We start from the raw sequence: 23,091 nt of genomic DNA, 5'->3' as shown, positions 1-23,091 counted from the left end.
CACGTACATACATATGTACCTATTCCTGGACAGATCCTGACTAGACAGTATTCTTAATGTTTCATGGGAAATGCAGGGTAAAATAAAGCTAACTAAATTGCAATACTTATCCTTTAAACGGGAACGAAAATTGTTTTTTCAAAAATCGGATCAGGATTTTGTATTAGGACGTTGCAATGCATTAAAAGGGCTGGTTGTCAAATTTATTTAAAAAAAAAAAATAATAAGAAATAAAGATACTTAGTAAATAATAACTAATTTTAAGAAATAACTAAGGTTGCAACAGATTTCAATACCATTAATTTATACTTCCTCTTTGCATTCCTCCTTTTTTATTATTCTTCATGATATTCATGGTTCTTTCATGCTGATCATCATGGGTTTTAAGTATTTTCAGCTGATTGTTTCGTTCAGTGTTAGAAAATATTTTGATTGTTAAAACCGAGAACATATTGCATATCGATATTCAGATATTTATATATTTTTGTTTCCCTGTACATACTAAAGTATCGATATTCAGTCAAATTCAGGAAAACATCGATTATCCCAAAAACGTCCACCTCTAATTCTGCGAATACAGAAAGAAAAAAATTGTAAACAGTAATTAGTTTACAATTCAAGGGATAGAATTTATTCAATTATTTAAAACTTCACATCGGAGGACACGCTGAGCTCCGTCCCCGTCCTTGTCATGCTAACTTTGCTGACATTGTTGCACCCCTAACACAAATTTTCACAAAAGAAAATCTTATCGGCCGACGACATGCCGTGTTGGTACTATGACAAAAAGGAACTTCGTGAGACACCTTCGATCCTAGACGGAATCAGTTTCGAGACTGAGCGGCGCTATCGAAAAGAAGGCGCCCGCTTTATTATGGAGTGTGGCACGAAAATGGGCCTGGGCCACAACACAATGGCCACCGGCGTAGTGTACTTTCACCGCTTTTACATGTTCCACTCGTTCCGAAGCTTTCCACGCTATGTGACTGCCTGCTGTTGCCTTTTCTTCGCCGGCAAAGTTGAGGAAACGCCTAAAAAGTGTCGCGACATTATTAAAACGGCGCGCGGAATACTAAGTGACAATTACTTTTATTCCTTCGGTGAGGATCCCAAGGAGGAAGTGATGACGCTAGAGCGAATCCTGTTGCAGACTATAAAATTTGACCTGCAGGTGGAGCATCCGTACACGTTCCTGCTCAAGTACGCTAAATGCTTTAAAGGAGACCAGCAAAAGCTTCAGAAGATGGTCCAGATGGCGTGGAATTTTGTTAACGACTCGCTTAGCACCGTGGTCTGCCTACAGTGGGAGCCAGAGATCATTGCTGTGGCACTCATCCACCTGGCAAGCAAGCTCAGCAAGTTCACCGTGCAGGACTGGGACGGCCGTCAGCCGCAGCACCAGCGGTGGTGGGACATGTTCGTCTCTGACGTGACAATGGAAATACTGGAAGACATTTGCCACCAGGTGCTAGACCTATATCAGTCCACCCAGAAGGAGGCCCACCAACCTGGTAGTCCGCCCCAGAAGCCCCCCAGTCGGGCGGATAGTCCCACGCTGGGCAAGCCGACAAGTCAGTCTGGAGGCCTTGTAGCACCTGCCGCACAAGCACAACCGCCACCACCTCCACCTGCAGTCAGTGGCAATGGTAGCCTGCTGGATGTCAACAATATTCAGATCATAAAGTCGCTGGCCAGCGCAGTGCCCGGCTTGGGTTCCTCTAGCGACTCTATGCCGTCCCTTCCACATGGTCAGGGAACAGGCGGTTATCATCTGTATCATGCTCCTCCTCCACCGCCACCACCAGTAGTGCCTATGCCCCCCTACCCCGGCGCTCCCGGCTGGGGCGTCCAGCAGCAGCCGCTGTTAACGCACTATGGCGCCGCGACAGTGGCCCCTCCTCCGCCGATACCTCCTGCCACTCTACCGCCTGGACCCGGTGGCGGGGGCTATTACAATGCCGGCGCACGCCAGCAGCGATACTAGATCAGATTATTATCGGCTTACAGATTATGCAAGGTTAATAATTAATAAAACACAATTTTATTAAAAAACAAAATTTCCTCTGTCCAACATAAATTCTTTGGAGTTGGGGTCCACCAGCAGTTGACACTGCGCATTAGGTTAAATTGTGGTGTACTTGGTGGTAAATTAGATACTTATCATTTATTCAGATCTATATTCCTTGTATACAAGCTAAGCTATGCATGTACGAGACGGGGTATTTGTTGCTTGACATATACATACATGGATAATGAGAGTACATAAATATTGCAATGCTGGTTATTCGATAAACGTACACATACTAAAATATATTGTTTATTTAACAGTAATCGTATGGTTTAGGAGCTGTTTTGTCCCAGTCTTGGGCCTTGCGGGTACACCGTACATACACTCCCAAATGTTGCTCTCATTACGTAACTTAACAAAAAACAAACTAACATAGTACATATGTACATATGTAAGTATAAACAATTCAATGTTCTGGTTGCATATCTGTGTACTGGAAGTGAGCATGCGGCGAGTTAATTCTAACATTTGCGGGTTAGCGTCAGCTCCCCACTCTCGTAATACTGCGGGATCATAAGAAACTCGGGCAAGACGCGTTTGAATGTTGAAGAGGAGGATGCACCAAGAGCCGTTGAGGGGTTCGCCGCTGTAGCTTGCCGCACTATGTGACCGACCTTGCCTGAAAGCCGAGAAAAAAAAACACAAATTAAAATAGAAATGTAAACATGTCTCTCATATGAAAAAAACTAATATATATATAAAACAGTTATAAGTTAAAACACCGAACTTTTCCTCATTTTCCTGTGCTTTTGTATACACAGATCAGATTTTTATAAAATACTAACATTCTAGAATTATACAAAATTACCATATCTCAAAGTAGATGAAATATTTAGAAAATCAAATAGTTTTCAAATCTTTTGATCAGGCCTATTCTGGCTTAGATATACAATAATAAGAAGAGAAAGCAGACCAGCTTTAATTAGATTGCTTAAGACCTGAGAGATTATTTTGCATAGAAATAGACAGACGGGCATGTCAACATTTAAAGGGTCCAACATTTATAATGTAGACCAGGGAAACTGTTGACCAGCAAAAACCTCCAAGTTAAACGGGCGAATTGCGAGCGAGTTCTTTACAGCAGCTTTAGGAGGATGCAGTCACCAGACATTCTTGGAAAGTAACTTATTTAAATACATATAAAAACAATAGGAGCATTTTTTCTTTCAACACAAGAACAGCAGAACAAAATAAGTTACCATCCCCCAGCAACAAATACCTTATCTGTGACACCTTTACGTCGAATCCGTAAAGGCAACACCATAGTAGAATTTATTTGCAATAGATTTTTTAATCTTTTAAAATTTATTAGGCTGTTTAGATTGATTTATTATTTCTGAAATCTTAACTATTTGAAATTTGTATCACACTTTAGCTCAAGCAAAAATATCAAATATTTGACAACTTTTGGTTCAAACATTTGTCATTTCCAAATAAATCAATATTTTTGAAATTGCGAGTTCTGCATGTAGAGTTCTTCTGCGGAAGTTCTGGGACAATCCATTATATAGGAAAAGTGATGCAGAACGTCGTTTATAATTATTTCATTGGTCTACAAATATTTTTTTATCTTGAATAAATGCTAGATAACATATGGGCATTTACAACAATCGTAAACACACATTCGTTCCTTTCCTCAATGGACCATAAAGAGGGATTTTCCGTAAACCGAACTTGTTGCGTTTTTTAAGAAATATTTTTTACCATTAACTCGATGAATTTCGTATTATTTAACTAAGATACTAGAAAAATGAAATGAATTCAAAAACCCGGACAGTATGCGACCTTTCTTGTAAATTGTTTTTGTTTTATCAAATAAACTTCAAGGCTTGATTAAAAGTACCGAATACTAAGGATACCTCTCGGAATTAATAATAATCTTACCTATCACATTCGCGCGATGGAAGCGCGCATCTAGTTGCCGCAGCATAGAGAGATCTCGCTTGCATGCCCAGGCCTCCAGTATATCAGACACCTTGACGGGGACAACATCAGTTTGACATGCCTTGGCCTGTAAAAAAGAGAATATTAATTACGAAAAATAACATAAAAGTTCTCAAAAGGCAGTCGACAAACCCGTTTAAATTGCACGACTAGCTGGTTATGGGTCGCCAGCTCAATAAGCTTTTTGAGTTTGCGATGATTTCCTTGACTCTTTGAGGTCTGCAACAACAACTGCTTGAGATTCAAACTGCATTCGGCGGATCGCCGCGCGACCAAATGTTCAAAATAGCCTCTCAGTAGCGCCTGGTCATATGACACGTGCAGATGGTCTAATGCCTGCACTAGGTGTTCCTCGTCGCACGTCCTATCCGTGGATAGACGCGTAACAAGTGGCACGGTCGAAAATTTTTTCTTAAGCATCTGCGGGTTAAATGAAGATAATCATTTTTCGTTGCAAATTACACATCTTAAGCTTCAAAGGGAAACTCACCTGTACGCCGCTGGAGAAATTATTATCACAAGAAATAAACCTTTGGTTGCTGCCACCGAGATCGGGCACGTTTCCAACTCCGGATGAGCTATGCCAGCCGGCAAACAGTCTACCGCCCTCGTCGAAGTATACAGGCGAACCGCTGCGACATCGTGTCTGCTCTACTCGGGTGTAGAGAGACATGCAGCTTCCACGAGCCCCGGTTCGCCTCCGGCACTTCGGGCACGTGCTTGGGTCTAGGACCTTGCCGATGGTATTTGCCAGGAACTCCTTTTCAAGACAGTCCAAGCAGTTTTCCTCGTTACTAGTGTCAAAGTGTGCCATGGACGAGGGAGAAGAGGCCAAGGCCACCATGGCGGCAGCAGCCATAAGCATGGTAGCGGCACCTTCTTCTGCACCTGGTTGTGCTGCAACTGATTGCTGGAGCTGCTGGTTGCCGGGGGCCCGAAAATCGGTGCAGCTGTAACAACGTTCATCGAAACTGGTGGAGTTATGAGAGCGGCGCGACTTTGTAGAGGCACTAGCGCTGCTTTTCGACATCACGGACGAAGAGTGGGACAGCCGTTTGGGTTTTGCTCCCGTCAACTTGGGCTCTGGATGGGCGCTGGGCACACTGGTACTCCTAGCGAAATTAGCACTCGCGTATAATGTGCTTGGCAGCGAGTGCGCCTGGGCGGACGATGGCCCGCCCCCGGTTATGGTGTCCACAACCTTCTCATCGCCACCGCCCATTATCTCGTCGATATGTACACCACATCCACCGCTTCCTCCTCCGTCTTTGATCTGGTCCAAGTTTAGGCTAATGCGAGCAAATTTTTTACTTAGGCGTTGCTTTTGTTGCTGCAGGATGTCTTCTTGCAGCGGAAAATCGTCAATAGGTGAGCTGTAAAGCTGCCTGCCGTGTGTGGGTGTTGCCCCGACGACGCCACTCATTTGGCTGAAGTCGCGCTGCATTAGTAGTAGATTAGCCTGTGGCAAGGCTGATCCCAGATTTTGAGCCCCTCCGCCGGCAAACTCCAGCTCCGACGACGGGTCCGGTTCAAAATCCATTTCCAGGAACTCTGTCTCATCGTCTCCGCATATCAAGCTACCGCCACATCCTGCACCACCAGTGCTGCTAGGCCCAAGGCCGATTTCCTGCTGATGTTGCCTGCCCCTGCCCATGGCATTGGCCTCCAGGGCTTGGTCGAAATCCGCCCCGTCACCTCGATAGGCGTAAACGCAATCGTCAGAGTTAAGTGATATCTCTTCCGCCTCGACGTCATCGTCATCATCCAGCAAAATAAGGTCGTCGCCGTAAAAGTTGTCACTGGCATAGCTTAGATTCTCGGTTGAATTGTTCATAGAGGTGCGACTGGAACTGAGGCCCCCGACCCCTACCCCTACCGCATCGGTGGGCGAGAGAGCTGCGGCTGCCTGTCCATATCCACCAGCCAAGTCTATTTCAAAATCGCAGTAGGATGCGCCTCCATTCTGCAGAAACGAAGAACAATTAGGGATAACCACAAACAGTTAGGGACACATGCACATAGACGGGGAAAATAAGAAAATCACACTCGCCTTATCACTACCGCATTCGGTGGCAACTATTGCAGCCGCGGCGCAGTCGCCTGCTCCAATTCCGATACCACACCCACCCCCACACACACCTTCATCATCCTCTGCGTCTACGGCCTGCACCAGAGTTGTTGCTGGGTGTTTTTGTTTCGTACCCATTCTTGTTGTTGCCCCCGTCGCACAATCGATTTGTCTGAGTAGGAGCTCCTCTCCGTGCTGTTCGCCCGATGCATCAGGATCGTTGTACCTGTTGACCGCAGTGTACTGAACGAGGTTGTTATTGTTATTCAGATGCAAACGCCAGTTTAATCTATTTATTTCACGAAAATCCATTCCTTTGATGCCCTAGAGATGGCAGCGCAATACCGATACCAAGTTGGAACTCGAAGAATGTCGGTGGTATCGATTACCTTTATTTAACTATCGATTACACTTTAAAAATCAAATGATTATTTGCATATTAGTTTTTAAATTTATTTTTTAGACATAAGTATTATATATTGTAAACTGTGCATGAATATTAAATACTAGCTAACACTTATAGCATTAAAAGTTAACGAAAAAAAAAACTACCAACAAAACAATTACTTGTTTTGCAGACTTATTATTATTATTTTAAAATGCAGCCGAATATAAGCTTTATCTATCGTGATTTTCGCCAAAATCTTCGACCACATAAACTATATATATTCTTGATCATTGCCAACAGCCGAGTCAATCTAGCGATGTGTGTATTTCCCTCTGTCCGTTTTTTATCTTATCTCTCAGTTTTAAAGCTTTCTGAATGAAACTTTTTAGTTAGTCTTCTAAATACTCTCACTCATATATATGTATGTCGTAACGGGCCGGATCGGACGACTAAATCATATACAAAGCTGCCATAGCAATGATCGGAAAATTTTTACAAACCAAATTATAACATTTTCAGTTCTCAACAGATTTGATAAATTTAAGATATAGCCATTTTATATCATTATAAAATGTTGTGTAAAATTTTATGAAAATCTGACTTCTATATCATATAGCTGCCATAAGAACGATCGAAAAATTGATACAATTAAAAATTATAACTTTTTCAGTTTTCAACAGATTTCGATGAAATATATATATGTATGAAAGGTATATATATGTATATGTATGATATGTTTTGTATTATTCTCGAATTTTGTTTAAAATTTTATGAAAATCTGACTACTATATCATATAGCTGCCATAGGGACGTTTGAGAAATTAATCAAATTAAAAATTACAACTTTTTCAGTTTTCACCAGATTTTCATTAAATTTTAGATATAGCTCTTTTTAGTTATTATAGAATTTCGAATTTAATTTTATATATATCCTTTGACAAAGAGGAAAATGCAAAACTGTGAATGTAAAACTATAAATGTGCATTTGTAAATTAAATAAAGGTGACAGCTATAAACATAGGAAATATTTATATTTTTTTTTTAAAAGAAATATATATAATTCATATTGTACTAATTCTCCCCACACTATTGTTTTAGTATTATTAAAGTAACAAATACGATTCCCTAACCTGAAAAAAAAGAAAAATAATAAATAAATAAACAATTTGGAATAGGGTAAAATTGCACAATATTATTTATACATATATTTTATAAAAAAAAGAGTATTTAAATATTAATTAATTAATTTATTATTATTATTATTATTATTATTATTATTATTATTATTATTATTATTATTATTATTATTATTATTATTATTATTATGATTATTATTATTATTATTATTATTGTTATTATTATTATTATTATTATTATTATTATTATCAAATGTTGCGGGGTGGGACATTTGCAAAAGGATTGCAAAGGACCGGATAGGAGAGACCTCTGCATTAGATGTGGTGAAAGTGGTCATAAAATGAAGACCTGCACTAAAGCTCCGAGATGCTGTATCTGTACATCAGAGAACAGGAGCGACGTCGGACACCTCCCTGGGACGGCGCATTGCCCCAGTGTGGCCAGGAAAGGAAAGCCATGAAGGTTCTGCAAGCAAATATGCATAGAAGCAGAACGGCAAATGACCTGCTGCACCAAATTGTGCTGGAAAACAAAATTGACGTTGTTATCATAAGCGAACAATATAAGAAACGGGACGAAGGCGTCTGGCTAGAAGACGACACAAAGACGGCGGCGATTTGGATCCCCGACCTTACCACTCTTTCACACAGGGGCGACAAAAAAGGAAGATGCCATGTCCTAACACAAATAAGAAACTGGACAATATTCAGCTGCTATTTGACCCCAAGTGACGACATTCAGACTTTCCAGACGAAACTTGAATGTATTGAAGACAACGCCAGGCGAATAGGAGGAAACCTTATAATAGCAGGAGACTTTAACTCAAGGGCTCAAGAATGGGGCATGGCATCAACTGACTCTCGAGGCCGTAGAGTCCTAAATATGGCAGCAAGTATCGGAATGCTATCAGAAAATGTAGGAGCAATACCGACATTCCATCGAGTGGGGAACGAGGGCACAATCCCCGACATAACCCTAGTGACAGAAAACTGTGCGCACAAGATCTCCGATTGGAAAATCCTCGACACCTACAACGGAAGCGACCATAACTATATAACGTTTAACATAGCAGAAAACGAAGTGACTACAGTGAGACCAACGAGAAAAGGATGGAACGTTAACCGACTAGACAAGGCAAGGCTGATACAAGAAATTGACGCAAGGCAGAACCGACAGAGCGGTAATAACGCAGTTAGCAACAACCTGGCAATCATAAAACAGGCCTGCAACGCTGCAATGCCAAAAAAGGGCAATCCTCGAAGACAAGGACAAGAAGCGTATTGGTGGACAGAAGAGACAAAAGCTCTTAGAGAAGCGTGTATTAAAAACAGACGCCGTCTCACGAGGGCTAGAGGAAGGGGGATTCTTACAGAACTTAATGACGAATTTAAGAAATCCAAGAAGGACTTAAATGCTGCCATCCGGAAGAGCAAAACGGAAAAATGGCAACGCCTTTGCAACGACGTCAACTCTGACCCATGGGGGCTAGGGTATAAAATCGTGATGAAGAAGCTGAGAACAAGAAGCACAACACCAGAACTGGAGGAAGAACAAATGGACCATATAGTCAAAACGTTATTCCCCACTCATACAAACAGTAAAGCGAGAACTTCTCCACCAATAGCAGAACAGATTGAACTCTTCACAGTGGACGAGCTACTGAAAGCGGCAAAAACCTTAAAAGAGAAGAAGGCTCCAGGGCCCGACAACATCCCAGCAGAGGTCCTCAAAGTGATCGCGGAGAGCAGACCCCAAATCCTGCTGGATATGTATAACGATTGCATTACCAGCGGGAAATTCCCCGACATCTGGAAGAGGCAACGATTAGTTCTCATAAGTAAGGGCAAAGGAGATCCCCTAACCCCATCAGCTTATCGACCACTATGTATGCTTGACACTACCGGGAAGCTACTAGAGAAAATGATTAAGCTACGCCTATCAGCAGCGATCGAAAGAGGTGGGGGTCTTTCACCGATGCAGTATGGCTTTAGGCCAGGCAGGTCGACCATTGGAGCAATCCAAGAAGTCGTCAACCAAGCGCTCAGCAGCCAACAAGGCAACCATTTCTCGAGGCCGGTAGTTCTCCTAGCAACACTGGATGTTAAAAACGCATTCAACAGCGTTAAATGGAACAACATAATTGATGCCTTGAAAAGACGATTCCAAATCTCAGGATACCTGATGCGGATAATACAGAGCTATCTTGAGAACCGACGACTACTGTACCAAACAAAAGCAGGAGAGAAATGTATAGAGATAACTTCAGGAGCGGCACAAGGATCAATACTTGGACCGGAGCTTTGGAACATCAGCTACGATGAAATTTTTCACCTAGACATCCCTGAGGGCACGACTATTGTGGGGTACGCGGACGACATAGTCGCAGTCATTACAGCTCGAAATACCGAGTACGCACAACGTATGTTGACGCAAGTAATGACATGCGTAAAAAGCTGGCTGAACTCACACGACCTGAAACTGGCGGACGAAAAAACAGAGCTACTTTTAGTCAGCAGAAAAAGGATCCCTCTAGAAATAGACATGAGAGTTGGAGAGACTTTAATAAGGACGCAGAAGGTTATAAAGTACCTAGGAGTTAGACTGGACTCAAAATTGACATTCAATGCACACATACAAGAGACGAAGAAGCGGGCGACCGAGACTACAAAGGCGCTTAGCAGACTCATGGCAAACGTGGGCGGCCCCTTACAATCAAGGCGGAAACTCTTAATGGAGATAAATCACGCAATCATGCTGTACGGGTGTGAGGTCTGGGCAGGCACCCTTAAGACAACCTGCAGGTCAAAACCTCTACTTGAGGTACAAAGAACCATGGCTCTACGAATCGCGAGTACATATCGAACGGTATCCGGCCCTGTTGTACTAGTAATTGCAGGCGCCATACCATTCGACCTATTGGCCAAAGCACGAAAACAAATATATATGAGGAGACAGGAAGGAGAGACGAGAAGAGGCTTTATTGAGCGGACCAGAGAAGTAATTCTCCAACAATGGCAGGAAAAATGGGCAGCCGAAGCAAGGGGAAGATGGACAGCTAGACTGTTACCAAACCTGGTAGCTTGGTACGGAAGGAAACACGGAGATGTGGATTACTACGTCACGCAGATGCTGACAGGCCATGACTACTTTGCCGCCTTTCTGCACTCTATAAGGAAAAGAACCAACGCCAGATGCGTATATGGAGATGCGGAGATGGACAGTGCTGAACACACCATTTTCCACTGTAAGAAATTCGGACCTGCGCGGAACTTCCTGGAACAAGCTGTTGGGGCAATAAACCCAGAAAATATTGTCACGAAGATGATAGGCAGCGAAGACACGTGGAAACACATCGCAGGATTCGTGCAGAACATTCTCAGATCTAAGAAGCAAGATCTGGACGAATTAACTGGGTAATCTGGACGCAGAAAGAAGATGAGAGCGCATTGCGCTGAATTGGCGCCACCTTGAAGTAATGCGAAAGCTGTTCCGAGGTGGGAACACGGCCAAATGCGAGGGGGGGGGGTTTAGTGGGTGCGAGCCCCACATACCTTTTTTTGCGACGGCAATAGGGAAGATGCGTTAGGCATTCCCCCTCCTCAACCCAAAAAAAAAAAAAATATATTATTATTATTATTATTATTATTATTATTATTATTATCATTATTATTTATTACTAAATGAGCGTTTAAATATAATTTCAGTATTATTACAATGTCATCTCATCCCATATTTGTTTTCATCATTACATAATAATGCTACAAGCAGCTAAAAAGCTGATAAGTTCGTTGCTTAAGTCTTTTGTTTACACACTATAGGAAAAAAAGTAGTTAAAATACCATTCCTTATATATTATATTTCGCACAGGAAAATACTTTAAATATTGACTGGGAGAAACACCTCACTAAGACCACGAAGTTTAAGGAAATGAACGATGCGTCCTATGTATTAAATAGACAAAAAACCACAACAAATGGATGAATTAAATTTGTGCTTTTTAGCTATTTATAGCAATTTATCCGACTTTGCAAATTGGCAAATATTCCATTTTTATCATTTTTGACGAATTATACTTTTATGTAATGGACAACCAATATAAAAACATGCAATTGGTAACTTTAGGCATAATTCCAATGTTTTAAGTTGGCTGTCTCTAAACAAAAATGGTTTAAAGAATATTATAGTAATCAGCTATGATATGCACATCAAAAAAAACCTTGCTTGTGTATTAACTTTGTGTCACCGACCACAGATAACGCGACCATTTGCGAATATGCAAGGCATATTCAACTTGAAACATAGCTGATCTATTTTTTAACTGTAGGATAAATGTGGCCAAATGTACTAGCAAATATACCAAAAGATGCCCAACAATTTTTCTTAGATATATTTCGAGAATATGAAAAAGCCATAAGGCGTATTCAAAAATTTCCCTGTTCGGACTTTAAATGCAAAAAAAATATGTACGTACCGGCAAAGCCGGAACGCCGGATTGATTATATCAGAGAGACGATGTGCCCTGAAGCCAAATATTTTTAATAAATTGTTATTTAATAATTGTTAATAAATTGGTATTTATTAACAAAAACAAATCTCAATTAGAACAAATTGTTTTGTTACAGAAAAAATGTTTCCTTAATTATACTCTTGCAGGTTATTTTAATTTCAGACAGAAGTTTGCATCGCACACTGGAGACATTTCCGACCATATAAAGTAGATATATTCTTGATCAGGATCAACAGCCGAGTCGAACTAGCTATGTCCGTCCGTCAGTCTATTTCTACCCAAACTAATCCCTCAGTATTGAAGCTATCTGAATGAAACATTGTAGTTAGTCTCTTATATGTCGGAACTGTCTGGATCGGACGACTATATCAACAGATTTTCATATATATGAGATATAGCCATTTTATATTATTCTAGAATTACGGTTTTTAAGTTTATGAAAATCGGACTACTATGTAATGGATACGTTAGGTTAAAGTGGTGAGGCTACCCTGGTATCCTCCAATTAGAGCTGAGCTCCGTTTTGATCCACACCCTCGTAGGTAGCAATCGACGCCTCATCTTCAGTACCAGCCCGAATCATTCAGGAGGGTTGGGATTGCAGTTACTGACTGTCTCCCCACTTCCCCTAGTGAGCCGAGCTGGTGGGCTCCGAAGTGATGCGCCCTGATTTGGTTGAGCGCTGGGCAGTGACACAGTAAGTGCTCTGGTGTCTCCTGCTCTCCCGGTTCCTTGCACCTTCTACAGTGTGTTGTAGGCTAGGCCCATCTTGCAGGCGTGCGTGCCTTTCGGCCAGCGACCGGTGATAGTTGCCGTTATCCTTCTGATATCGTTTTTACTCTTAGAGATCATCTCGCCGGTCCGTCTCCCGTTGTAATTAGGCCAGCATAGCTTCGATCTTCTGTGCTCGAGTTTCCTTGACAATTCCTTTGTCATTTGGTCATTTCTTTACATTTGGTCACTTGTGTAGATGTAGATGATCGCCGCTTGGCTGTCTGAGTAGATCCTTACTATATCATATAGCTGTGGTACAAACGGTCGTTGATATAGAGGAAAACGCAAAACTGTGAATGTAGAACTAGAATTGTTAATATGTTTTTTTGACATAAATTTATATAAATTATATTGTATTAATTCCTAGTGATCAATCTCGCCTGCGCCTAGAAGGTTCGCGCTGAGGGGTGAATCCAGCTGTCTTCGAACGGAGCCTTCCCAGGGCCAGGTAACCCTGGGTCGGAAGTGGCCTTGCCGTGGCTCTGGGCCGGAGCCGACTATCTTAAAGGCCCCAAACACCACGCGCCCGCCGCGCTCGAGCTCGCCTCGCCGAACAACGCTCGAATGACGAGACGGTGGGCAAACAAAAAACACCACGAGCCACGTCAAGGTGAGAGGGGTAGACGACCAGCCAAAGTCGTCCACCCATCAACAAAGGAAGGCGCAGGCCAGCAAGACCCGGTTCATTCTGGCTAGCTCGCACGCTTCAGCAAATCTTGCAGTCCTTCTCCGAGGAAATCGGCCTGATACAAGAGCCATGGTCTAGGGACCGTCAAATCTCTGGCAACCAACCAAGACATACCCACAATTGTGGAACAAGGAGCTAAGCGTAATCAGGAAAAAGGTTAGGAAGGCCTTCAATATAAGCTACGAAGCCTAGGATTGGCGAAAAGCAAAATACGCAGCCAAGAAACAAAATACGCAGCCAAGAAACACTCTTGGAGCAACTATTGCGAATTGCTAGAAGGAATAAAAATACACGGCTAGGCTGAGCAAGTTACTAGCAAGAGGGCGAATTAGGCCTACACTTATAAAAAGGCCTGACGGTACAGGAACGACGTCAGCAGAAGAGTCACAGAAAACTCTACTGGACACACACTTCCCAGAAAACCAGATGGGTGAATCTGGAACAACGGAAAGGCAAAAAGCAGTCAAACAAATACGAGTGGAATAGATAGTCACAATGGAAAGGATTCATTGGGCGACTAACTCCTTTGACAAGTTCAAAAGTTCGGATCCGGACGAAATTATACCAGCAATACTACAAAAAACAAAAACGTGCGTAGGTGGGTGGCTACAAGCAATCTTTCAAGCATACCACCCGTGGAAGGAAGCAAGAGTAGTTTGCATACCCAAGCCAGGAAGAAGAGGACACATCCAAGCCAAGGATTACTGGCGGATTAGCCAGACCTTATTCCTCATGAAAACACTGGAACGGATCCTAGGTATACGCATACAGGAGAGGCAGATTCATAGAGACCGCACTACATGAAGTGGAACGCAACAAAACCTGGATCAGCGCAATGCTAACGAGCACACGGATAACAGCCGAACTGAGTGGGATTCATCGCACAAAATTGGTGAAGAGAGGCGCAGACCACATAGACCTACTGACTTTAGGACATTTCTCCGACATCATTAGCAAACTGATGACAGGGGCACTACCAAACTCAAGGCATGGGCAAAAGCCTGTGGATTGGGCATTAACCTAGGTAAAACGGAACTTATGTTCTTCACAAGAAGAACATAGATCCCCAACTATAATAAACCTCAGATAGAAGGTATGGAGCTAGGACTATCGCTACATGCAAAGTATCTGGGACACTTACACCACGATATATCCAACAAGAGAAGAATGGAGCAGAGGGAGGGTACCAGAGCCTGATGAGGTATCACTCTACACCGACGGCTTAAGGATGAGCTGCGGGGTAGGGGCCGGAATCTTCGCCGAAAGCTGGGGAGAAGTAACTCTATTCCTTATAGCATTTAACAGCGTAGCGGATATAATTGTAAAACATAAACCTAAGTCTTACAGCGTATGCAGATGATTCAATATAACTATAGACCAGAAAAGAAGTAAAAACGAAAGATACAACCTAGATGCTTTGTTCACAGAGATCAGCAATTGGTGTGCACTGTCTGGCGCGTCATTATCCGTAAGCAAATGTAATCATATACATACATTTATGTAGGAAACGGAAATGCCAAAATAGAGATCAGTTCATTCGAAATCGAAACACCAAAAGAGATCAAAGTATTATCCATAAACTCAAAGTATAACTGGAGCTCTCATACCGCAAAACTAAAAAACGCATTGTCCAAGTCGTTAAACGTTATCAAGTGTCTGTCAAGTTATAAGTTCAGCAGTCACCCATACACTCTAGTCCAAATTGTGAAATGCCTTTGCATAGCAAAAATAGAATATGCTTCACCTACATACGACAAAGCCCCAAAATCGACTTGGAGGCCGATCAAACTCGGTACTACGTTTCGCTCAAGGAGCATTTTCCACAACACCGACTTATCATTTGTTCGTGGAGGCAAACGTCTTATCTCCAGAATAAAGTCAAACTGCTTCACACATTATGCCTATAATTAAGATAAATAACAAAGAAAATCACCTCAAAATATAGATATTCTGTAATTTAAGAAAGCATAAACATCTGCGGAAGCCTACGCCTACAATTGATCTCATAAAAAAACTACCCAAATCTAAACCTCCATGGCATACCAAAGGGGAAAACTCCAAAGAAAATATTTCTAAAAGAATTTCAGGAAATCAAGCCTTAACAACTGCTCCTTCTTCTACACAGATGACTCGAAGTCTAATGAAATAATTTGATATGCGGTAACTACTGAATCCTCAGTATTATGTATGGGAGTTCTCCCTGACTACTCTTCAGTGTACGCAGCCGAAGCAACAGCCATTCTCAAAGCTATTGAAATTAGCCTGAACTGACTAGAGGAAAAATATGTATCTGCACAGATTCACTAGCGACTGTTGAAACTATAAAAAACACGTGGATTTATTAACAACCAATTCCCAAAAGTAAAAATTCTATGGGTACCAAGCCATATACACAGGTATCCCAGGCAACGATTTCGTCAATGAGGCAGCGAAAAATGACAAAAAACGAAATAAGGCACACAAAAAACGCAGCCTTTCACAATTTAAGCATAAAATGTTAAGATCATGAATAATGTGAAATTGTAAGCAGCCGATAGCCTCAGCAACTATGGCTGATACTTATCCTGTAGCTTAATTTTTAATTAAGTATGCAGTGTACAAATAAGTAAATAATAATTTTAATATATTCCTACAGATCTGTTCCACTAGGCCAATGATAGAATAAAAGGACATGAAATAAGAAATAAAAAAATAAATATTTCTACAATAACTATTGGGAAAAAATGTAAGTTATTAAGTTATTTTTAAGAGCAGCTGCTTATGCAGAACCATAATAAACCATGATAATTTTAAATATTTTCTCCTAGAAAATAAGGTTGGAATATTTTAACAAAAACACTGCTTGGAACGTTACTACTACTTACTATACTTAGGACTGCATTACCGACATCCGAAAAAAAATTCGCCTCATAATTATGCAAAACGCCATCTACATGTAAGAAGCGCTACTACGGCGGAACGCAATTACTGACCACATATCTCGTGTCGCCACCTACGTGTTAAAGGCGATACTAGTATTCACCACATGGCCCATAAAATAATATTTTATTAAAATTAATGTATAAATATTAAATATATATCTATTAAGAAATAAATCGACACCATTTAAATGCAGAAAATCAGACTTCCCACAAATTAAAATAATGTTCCTAACAACTTACTAATTATCTTATTTTCATATCGCAACTAATTTTAAAAACCTAATTAAATTTCAAAAATTTGGCGTTTTCGGCTTAAAATCTAGTCTATATCCTTGATCGAGAGTCGTTGCACTATAAGACGTATTTATGTTGAGCCATTTATAAGAACACAAAAACATTTTCATAGGAGCTTATAATTTAATTAATTTAACTCTAAGGACAGCAAAATGTTTGTCGGGCACCCAATATCGAGATAGAAAGCCAGCAACTATAGGATTCTTCTTTCGATATAAAAGGATAAATGAGATCATGTTCCAGTTAACTGATTTTACTTACCAATTGGGACTTTTACCCGGTTCCTAAATTCCTTAACATTCCCATTAAAAATTTGAAACCGTTGTTTTGTAAGCGTGTAGAATTTTGGTTTGACATTTTACGCTTACCGCTTACGTGCTAAACATAGGGAAATTAATGACTAATAATTCAAATAGACCAAAAAAAATGAAATGGTTGATTTAAAAATGACTCGTATTATTTTTGAAAATTGAGCTATATATAATTCCAAAAATCTATATATATAAAAATGCTCTGTTCGTGTCTACATCCTTCATAGACTCGAAAAGTTCTGAACCGTTTAAGCCCAAATTTTTACACAACATGCGTTGAGGTTCCAGCTCGGTTATTGACTACTTTTGATGTTGATAGCTTATCTGCGGTGGCGAATATATCTATTTTTTTTGCGTTTCCAAGTGCCCCTACTGCTGCGCCATCTACAGGCAGCCAGCTGAATCAAAGCATTTCCTGTCAAACATTCAAAACATATTGAAAGAAGAAACTTGAAAAGATCTGAACCGTTTATGCCCAAATTTTTAGAGAACATGCGTTGAGGTTCCAGCTCGGTTATTGACTACTTTTGATGTTGATAGCTTATCTGCGGTTGCGAATATATCTATTTTTTTAGCGTTTCCCGTGCCCCTACTACTGCGCCCTCTACAAGCAAATCAAAGCATTTCCTGTCAAACATTAAAAACATATTGAAAGAAGAAATTGGAGATACAAATTTTATTTTTTGTTCAGGTTCAGTAAGAAACGAAGTCATGCCACCAAAGAAGTCGAGATTGGGTCGTCGTATTCGCAATACAGAAGCAAAAAGACGTAAGATTGCGAATATGACTGACGAAGAACGGGCCTCCATCCGAGAGACGCGGCTGCGCGATGAACTTTTACTCATACAGGTTAATGGTTCGGAGGACCGATTGCAATCATATATTGAAATGTCGTCAGTTGTTTCATCAGTACATTGTCGATATGTATGCAAAAATTGAAACAACGTTTGCTGTTCCTCCGATTGAATCAGAAGAAACTTCGGTCCGAGGAATATACCCATTTGCGGGATGCTGTGATGAATGACCGTAATACAACCAACGTTGGAAAGCTCACGATTTTGCCATCCTCATACATAGGTAGTCCACGCCACATGCATGAATATGCTCAAGATGCCCAGGCATATGTTCGTTGCTACGGCCGTCCAGACTTATTTATCACCTTCACATGCAATCCAGCTTGGGACGAGATAGTGCAGCTGTTATTTCCTGGACAATCATATAGGGATAGGCATGACATCACAGCCCGTGTTTTTAGACAAAAGCTCAAGTCACTGATGGATTTCATTGTGAAACATGGAGTTTTTGGATCTGTGCGGTGCTGGATGTATTCAGTAGAATGGCAGAAGAGAGGATTGCCGCATGCGCACATACTGATTTGGCTGTATGATAAAATTACTCCAGACGAAATTGACAATGTGATATGCGCTGAGATTCCACGGGCAGAGGTTGATACAGATTTGCATGCAGTTGTCATCAAGAACATGATCCATGGCCCATGTGGTACCCTCAACCGAAGTTCACCAAGCATGGTAGACGGGAAGTGTTTCAAGCGATATCCTCGAGCATTTACAGCCAACACCGTAACAGGGGAAGATGGATATCCTCTGTATAGGAGACGGTCAACTGAAGATGGAGGGACTTCGGCAACTTTAAACATGAGAATTGGTGATATTGAGGTAGACAATCGTTGGGTGGTTCACCACTATTGTCAAAATCATACAAAGCGCACATCAACGTAGAATATTGCAATTCCGTGAAATCGATTAAATATATCTGCAAGTACGTGAATAAAGGCAGCGATATGGCAGTTTTTGGTGTTCAGGCAGAAAATGGTGACAGCAATGCAGTACGAGTTGTCGATGAAATATCTCAATACCAGGCTGGAAGATACATAAGCAGCAACGAGGTTGCATGGAGAATTTGTTCGTTTCCCATTCATGAACGCTATCCAGCTTTAGTTCACTTGGCAGTCTATTTGGAGAATGGTCAACGTATCTATTTCACAGAAAGAAATGTGCAAGAAAGAGTCCTGAATCCGCCAGCGACAACTCTGACTGCCTTCTTCACCTTATGCCAGGAAGATGATTTTGCCGGAACATTGATGTATTCAGAAGTGCCCTCTTAACCACAATATGCCACAGAGAAACGTGGCAGGGTACAGCTAGTTATAAATAAATTTTTAGCTTTTGCATATTTTGCATTCCTTTTTGTGCCTTCTTCGTTTTGCTTTTGTTTGCGCCGTCGCAACAGCTAAATGTTTTTTTCTATTTATCTCCCCCGCTCTCCCACTCTCTCGCTTTCGCTCTCGCTGTGACTCTTCATTTCTTATCTTCATTGCTCCGTTGTTTTTTTTTTTTCCTTATTTTTTTCAAGTCCAAGTACAGTGGTAAGACTTCAAAATGTCCGGAAATATTGTCTGTTTCGCCAAAACCTGCAAAAAGTCAGTGACCTTACAATCGGCTGCTTGCTGTGCGACAACGTCATGCACGCCAAGCGTATTGGTGTTGCAGCTCGGACGGTGGACGATGAGAAAAAAAAACATCGGCCTGCGTTACTGCTGCGAGGCCTGTCGTTGCTGCAAAGCAAAAACGGTTTTAACAGCATTTTAACGAGTTTTCGTAAAACTCTTAAAATGTCCTTGGCGCTGGACCCAATTTAATAGCCTCATGCTATTAAATAAGTCTCCTATGCGCAAAAAAACTGCTATTATCTACCTGCAACGGGCTCTCAGCAGCGGCCTCCCTCGGCACAGCCCTCGACCACAGCTTTATTTCTAAGAGTGCTGAGATCGAGCGCTAGGAAATCACCGTACCGCCGGTGATTTCTGTTTTGTCCCCTGGGGGGTCGCAAATATGGACCCCCCAAAGTCCCGTGTATGCCGATATATCTGCCCAGGGCTTTAGGCCCGGATTACCGGCCGACAATGGCATAGCAGATAACCAATCTGCCTTGCCAAAAGCCCTTATAGCGATTCCACCGACGAGACATATTTTTGTCTCGCGGCTCTCCCCTGAACAAACATCGAAAGATGTTCTCGCCTTTATACAAGGCAACACCAGAGCCGATAAAATAAAGATTAAGGTGGAAAAGTTAAAATTTTCTTACTAGGGATATTTCATCTTTTAACTTTTACTTTTACTTTTCGCTCTACGCGGTTTAAATTGGGATGAAAACCAAAGATTACCTTCCTACTCTAGTAGACTCCTATTAATAAACTTGCCGTCCTTAGCCAATCGTAGAACGATGCTAGGGATAACCTTTATTTTTAACCTTATACATGGTGATGTGGAAAGTGCTGACTTGTTGAGTCAGCTTAATTTCCATGTACCATGTAGAACTACTAGATCCTATATCCCATTAGTGTTGCGCCACTGTAGAACCTCCTTTGAACTGCATGAACCTTTTAGAGTGCTATGTGCAAATTATAATGATTTGTACACACTAATCTCTAACGTAGATACCCTTCCTAAATTAAAATCTTTAATACTAACACACTTAGTAAGCATGCAAGCTAACAATCTGGCAGCACGCCGGTAGTTCAATTTTCCTCGTATTCTGTCCTATATTTTCCATCGCGCCTACTAACACCTAACCCTAACAGGCACGTGCCTGGTGTCATACGGGCCACTTGAATGTACTGAACTTAGTGCATCAACGTCCAAGAATTATAAAATAAATGTCCCTAACGAACTCTTTATCACTATTTGCTCTACCAACTTCTGGCCAGAGTACATCGTTGTTAAGGAGTTCGAGGCGAAGAAAAAGAAAAAGCGGCCTGTAGGAATAACTCTTCCCAGGCCTGATCATACCACTGCGCCTTCTACGTCTTCCAATCCCGACCCAAAAAACTAACCTACTCCCTAGTTATTTCTTATCAGAATGCAAGAGGCTTACGTAGTAACCTTCCAAACTTGTATTCCTGGTTAAAGCCGGAGACTCTGAGCTCCGCTGGCATGTTCGACATTTCGCTGTCTCAAGTCAACCACGTGCGAAATTCCTTACAGCGCTTGCTCGATCTTTGCTTCGTCTCTGATCCTACGAGAGTCAGTTTAGCAAGGTTGGCGCCTCTGACGCACCCCGAAGATCCTTATCATCCAACTTTCGATGTGACTCTTGATATTGGGTCTGGCGTACAGAATATTTCTGACCGTCCAGCCAAAAAAGTCCTATGTTTTCGGAAGACGGACTTTGAACGGCTGAATAATTGAATTTTATAAACAAGTTCAATTGGTCCGATCTATACACGGGCACTGACATGGCAGTTGCCGTGGATATTTTTTACAGTGCCATGAATTCATTTTTTACTGAATGTGTTCCGTTATATAATCCGCCAAACTCGAATAAACCGCCGTGGTTTATTAAAGAGTTGAGCCGATTTAAGAATAAAAAATCTAGACTGTATGCTAAATTTAAATTCACCGGTTCTTAATCTGCCATTTCATCTTATTTATCAGCTTGGTCAAACTTTACCGTGCTGAACGCGCATTGTTATAAAAACTATTTAACTCGTTGTAGGGCCCAGTTCTCACAGGACCCAAAACAGTATTCGCCAGGTCCCGACGGAATTCCTGGCTGTGTGCTCAGGTAGTGTGCCGACGATCTGTGCTATCCCCTTCTGAAATTGTTTACCTTGTCCTTAGAAACCTCCTACTTTCCCATTATTTGGAAGGAATCGTTTATTATTCCTCTCCACAAAAAAGGTAGCAAATTGTATGCCAGCAATTATAGAGGAATCTCTAAGTTGTCGGTTATCCCTAAAGTATTTGAAAATATTATCACCCCTCACTTACAGCACCTTTGTAGATCAGGTATTTCTCCATGTCAACATGGTTTTATTAAGCGAAGATCAACAAATCTTTTGGAGCTCTCTTCCCATATTATAATGGGCTTCCATAATAATTTTCAGACAGATGTAATCTATATTGATTTCAGTAAAGCATTTGACTCTGTTAACCTTTCTCTCCTCGTAAGAAAACTCGAATTAATGGGGTTTCCTAGTGATCTTCTTAATTGGATCTCAAGTTATCTGAATGGCAGGACGCAAAAGGTCCTCTTTAAGAATAATTTATCCAATGTTCTAAGGGTTACATCTGGCGTCCCGCAATGAAGCCATTTGGGACCGTTATTGTTTACATTATTTATAAATGACTAATGTCTTGACTAACTAACTAACAGAGTGCTTATGTACGCGGATGATGCGTGCTTTGCGTGCAATACAATGATGTTGCCTGCCAGTCGGATTTACAAACAGATCTCAATAATTTTCAAACTTGGTGCCGTGTAAACTTATTAAACTTAAATGGCTCGAAATGGAAGGTAATGACATTCTCTCGTGTCGTTCCTAAGCTTGCTACTTACACGCTGAACTGCTGCTCTTTGGAAAGAATTAATTCTGTTGATGATTTGAGCGTCCGCTTGGACCCAAAACTTGGCTTTATTGATCATATTTCGTCTATGGTGAATAGAGCCAGGGGTGTGCTTTCATCTATTAAACGGTGGTCGAAGGAATTCAATGACCCCTACGTTACTAAGTCCTTATATACTTCTTTAGTTCGTCCTATCTTTGAATATAGATGCTGCGTTTGGAGCCCTCAGTACGGCGTCCATACCAAACGCATCGAGTCGGTTCAAAAGAACTTTTTACTTTTCGCTCTACGCGGTTTAAATTGGGATGCAAACCAAAGATTACCTTCCTACTCAAATAGACTCCTCTTAATAAACTTACCGTTCTTAGCCAATCGTAGAACGATGCTAGGAATAACCTTTATTTATAACCTTATCCATGGTGATGTGGAAAGTGCTGACTTCTTGAGTCAGCTCAATTTCACCGTACCAAGTAGAAGTACTAGATCTTATATACCACTAGTGTTCCGCCACTGTAGAACCTCCTTCGAACTGCATGAACCTTTTAGAGTCTTATGTGCAAATTATAATGATTTGTACACACTAGTGTCTAACGAATACCCTACCCAAATTAAAATCTTTAATACT

At 41.3% G+C, this 23,091-nt stretch overlaps 2 protein-coding genes across 2 annotated transcripts; one reads left to right on the top strand and one right to left on the bottom strand.

Annotated features, from left to right (window-relative positions):
* The first annotated feature begins 478 nt into the window (after positions 1–478).
* Positions 479–2,057, top strand: CycK (cyclin K). Its single transcript, XM_020953752.2, has one exon. It carries the CDS (start codon positions 764–766, stop codon positions 1,982–1,984), a length of 1,221 nt encoding a protein of 406 aa, XP_020809411.2. The 5' UTR covers positions 479–763; the 3' UTR covers positions 1,985–2,057.
* Positions 2,058–2,138: 81 nt separating this feature from the next.
* LOC110185070 (uncharacterized) lies at positions 2,139–6,474 on the bottom strand. The gene is made up of 5 exons (XM_020953750.2): positions 6,063–6,474; positions 4,503–5,975; positions 4,145–4,432; positions 3,953–4,079; positions 2,139–2,687 (listed from the first exon to the last, which is right to left on the bottom strand). Exons 1-5 carry the CDS (start codon positions 6,390–6,392, stop codon positions 2,530–2,532), a joined length of 2,376 nt encoding a protein of 791 aa, XP_020809409.1. The 5' UTR covers positions 6,393–6,474; the 3' UTR covers positions 2,139–2,529.
* Positions 6,475–23,091: the final 16,617 nt, after the last annotated feature.

This window comes from Drosophila serrata, unplaced genomic scaffold, assembly GCF_035046125.1.
Source record: "Drosophila serrata isolate PLE 108 unplaced genomic scaffold, ASM3504612v1 contig_245, whole genome shotgun sequence".
In the NCBI taxonomy this organism is placed as follows: domain Eukaryota; kingdom Metazoa; phylum Arthropoda; class Insecta; order Diptera; family Drosophilidae; genus Drosophila; species Drosophila serrata.
This window is presented reverse-complemented; position numbering and strand designations above follow the sequence as displayed.

What these genes read in the sequence shown, in the direction of transcription:
- CycK (XM_020953752.2), top strand. Translation starts at nt 764, where the DNA reads ATGCCGTGTTGGTACTATGACAAAAAGGAACTTCGTGAGACACCTTCG.
- LOC110185070 (XM_020953750.2), bottom strand. Translation starts at nt 6,392, where the DNA reads ATGGATTTTCGTGAAATAAATAGATTAAACTGGCGTTTGCATCTGAAT. An exon ending in ATTTCTCCAGCGGCGTACAG is followed by an intron (nt 4,433 to 4,502) that starts GTGAGTTTCCCT and finishes TTTAACCCGCAG; the next exon opens with ATGCTTAAGAAAAAATTTTC. An exon ending in CCATCGCGCGAATGTGATAG is followed by an intron (nt 2,688 to 3,952) that starts GTAAGATTATTA and finishes CTCGGCTTTCAG; the next exon opens with GCAAGGTCGGTCACATAGTG.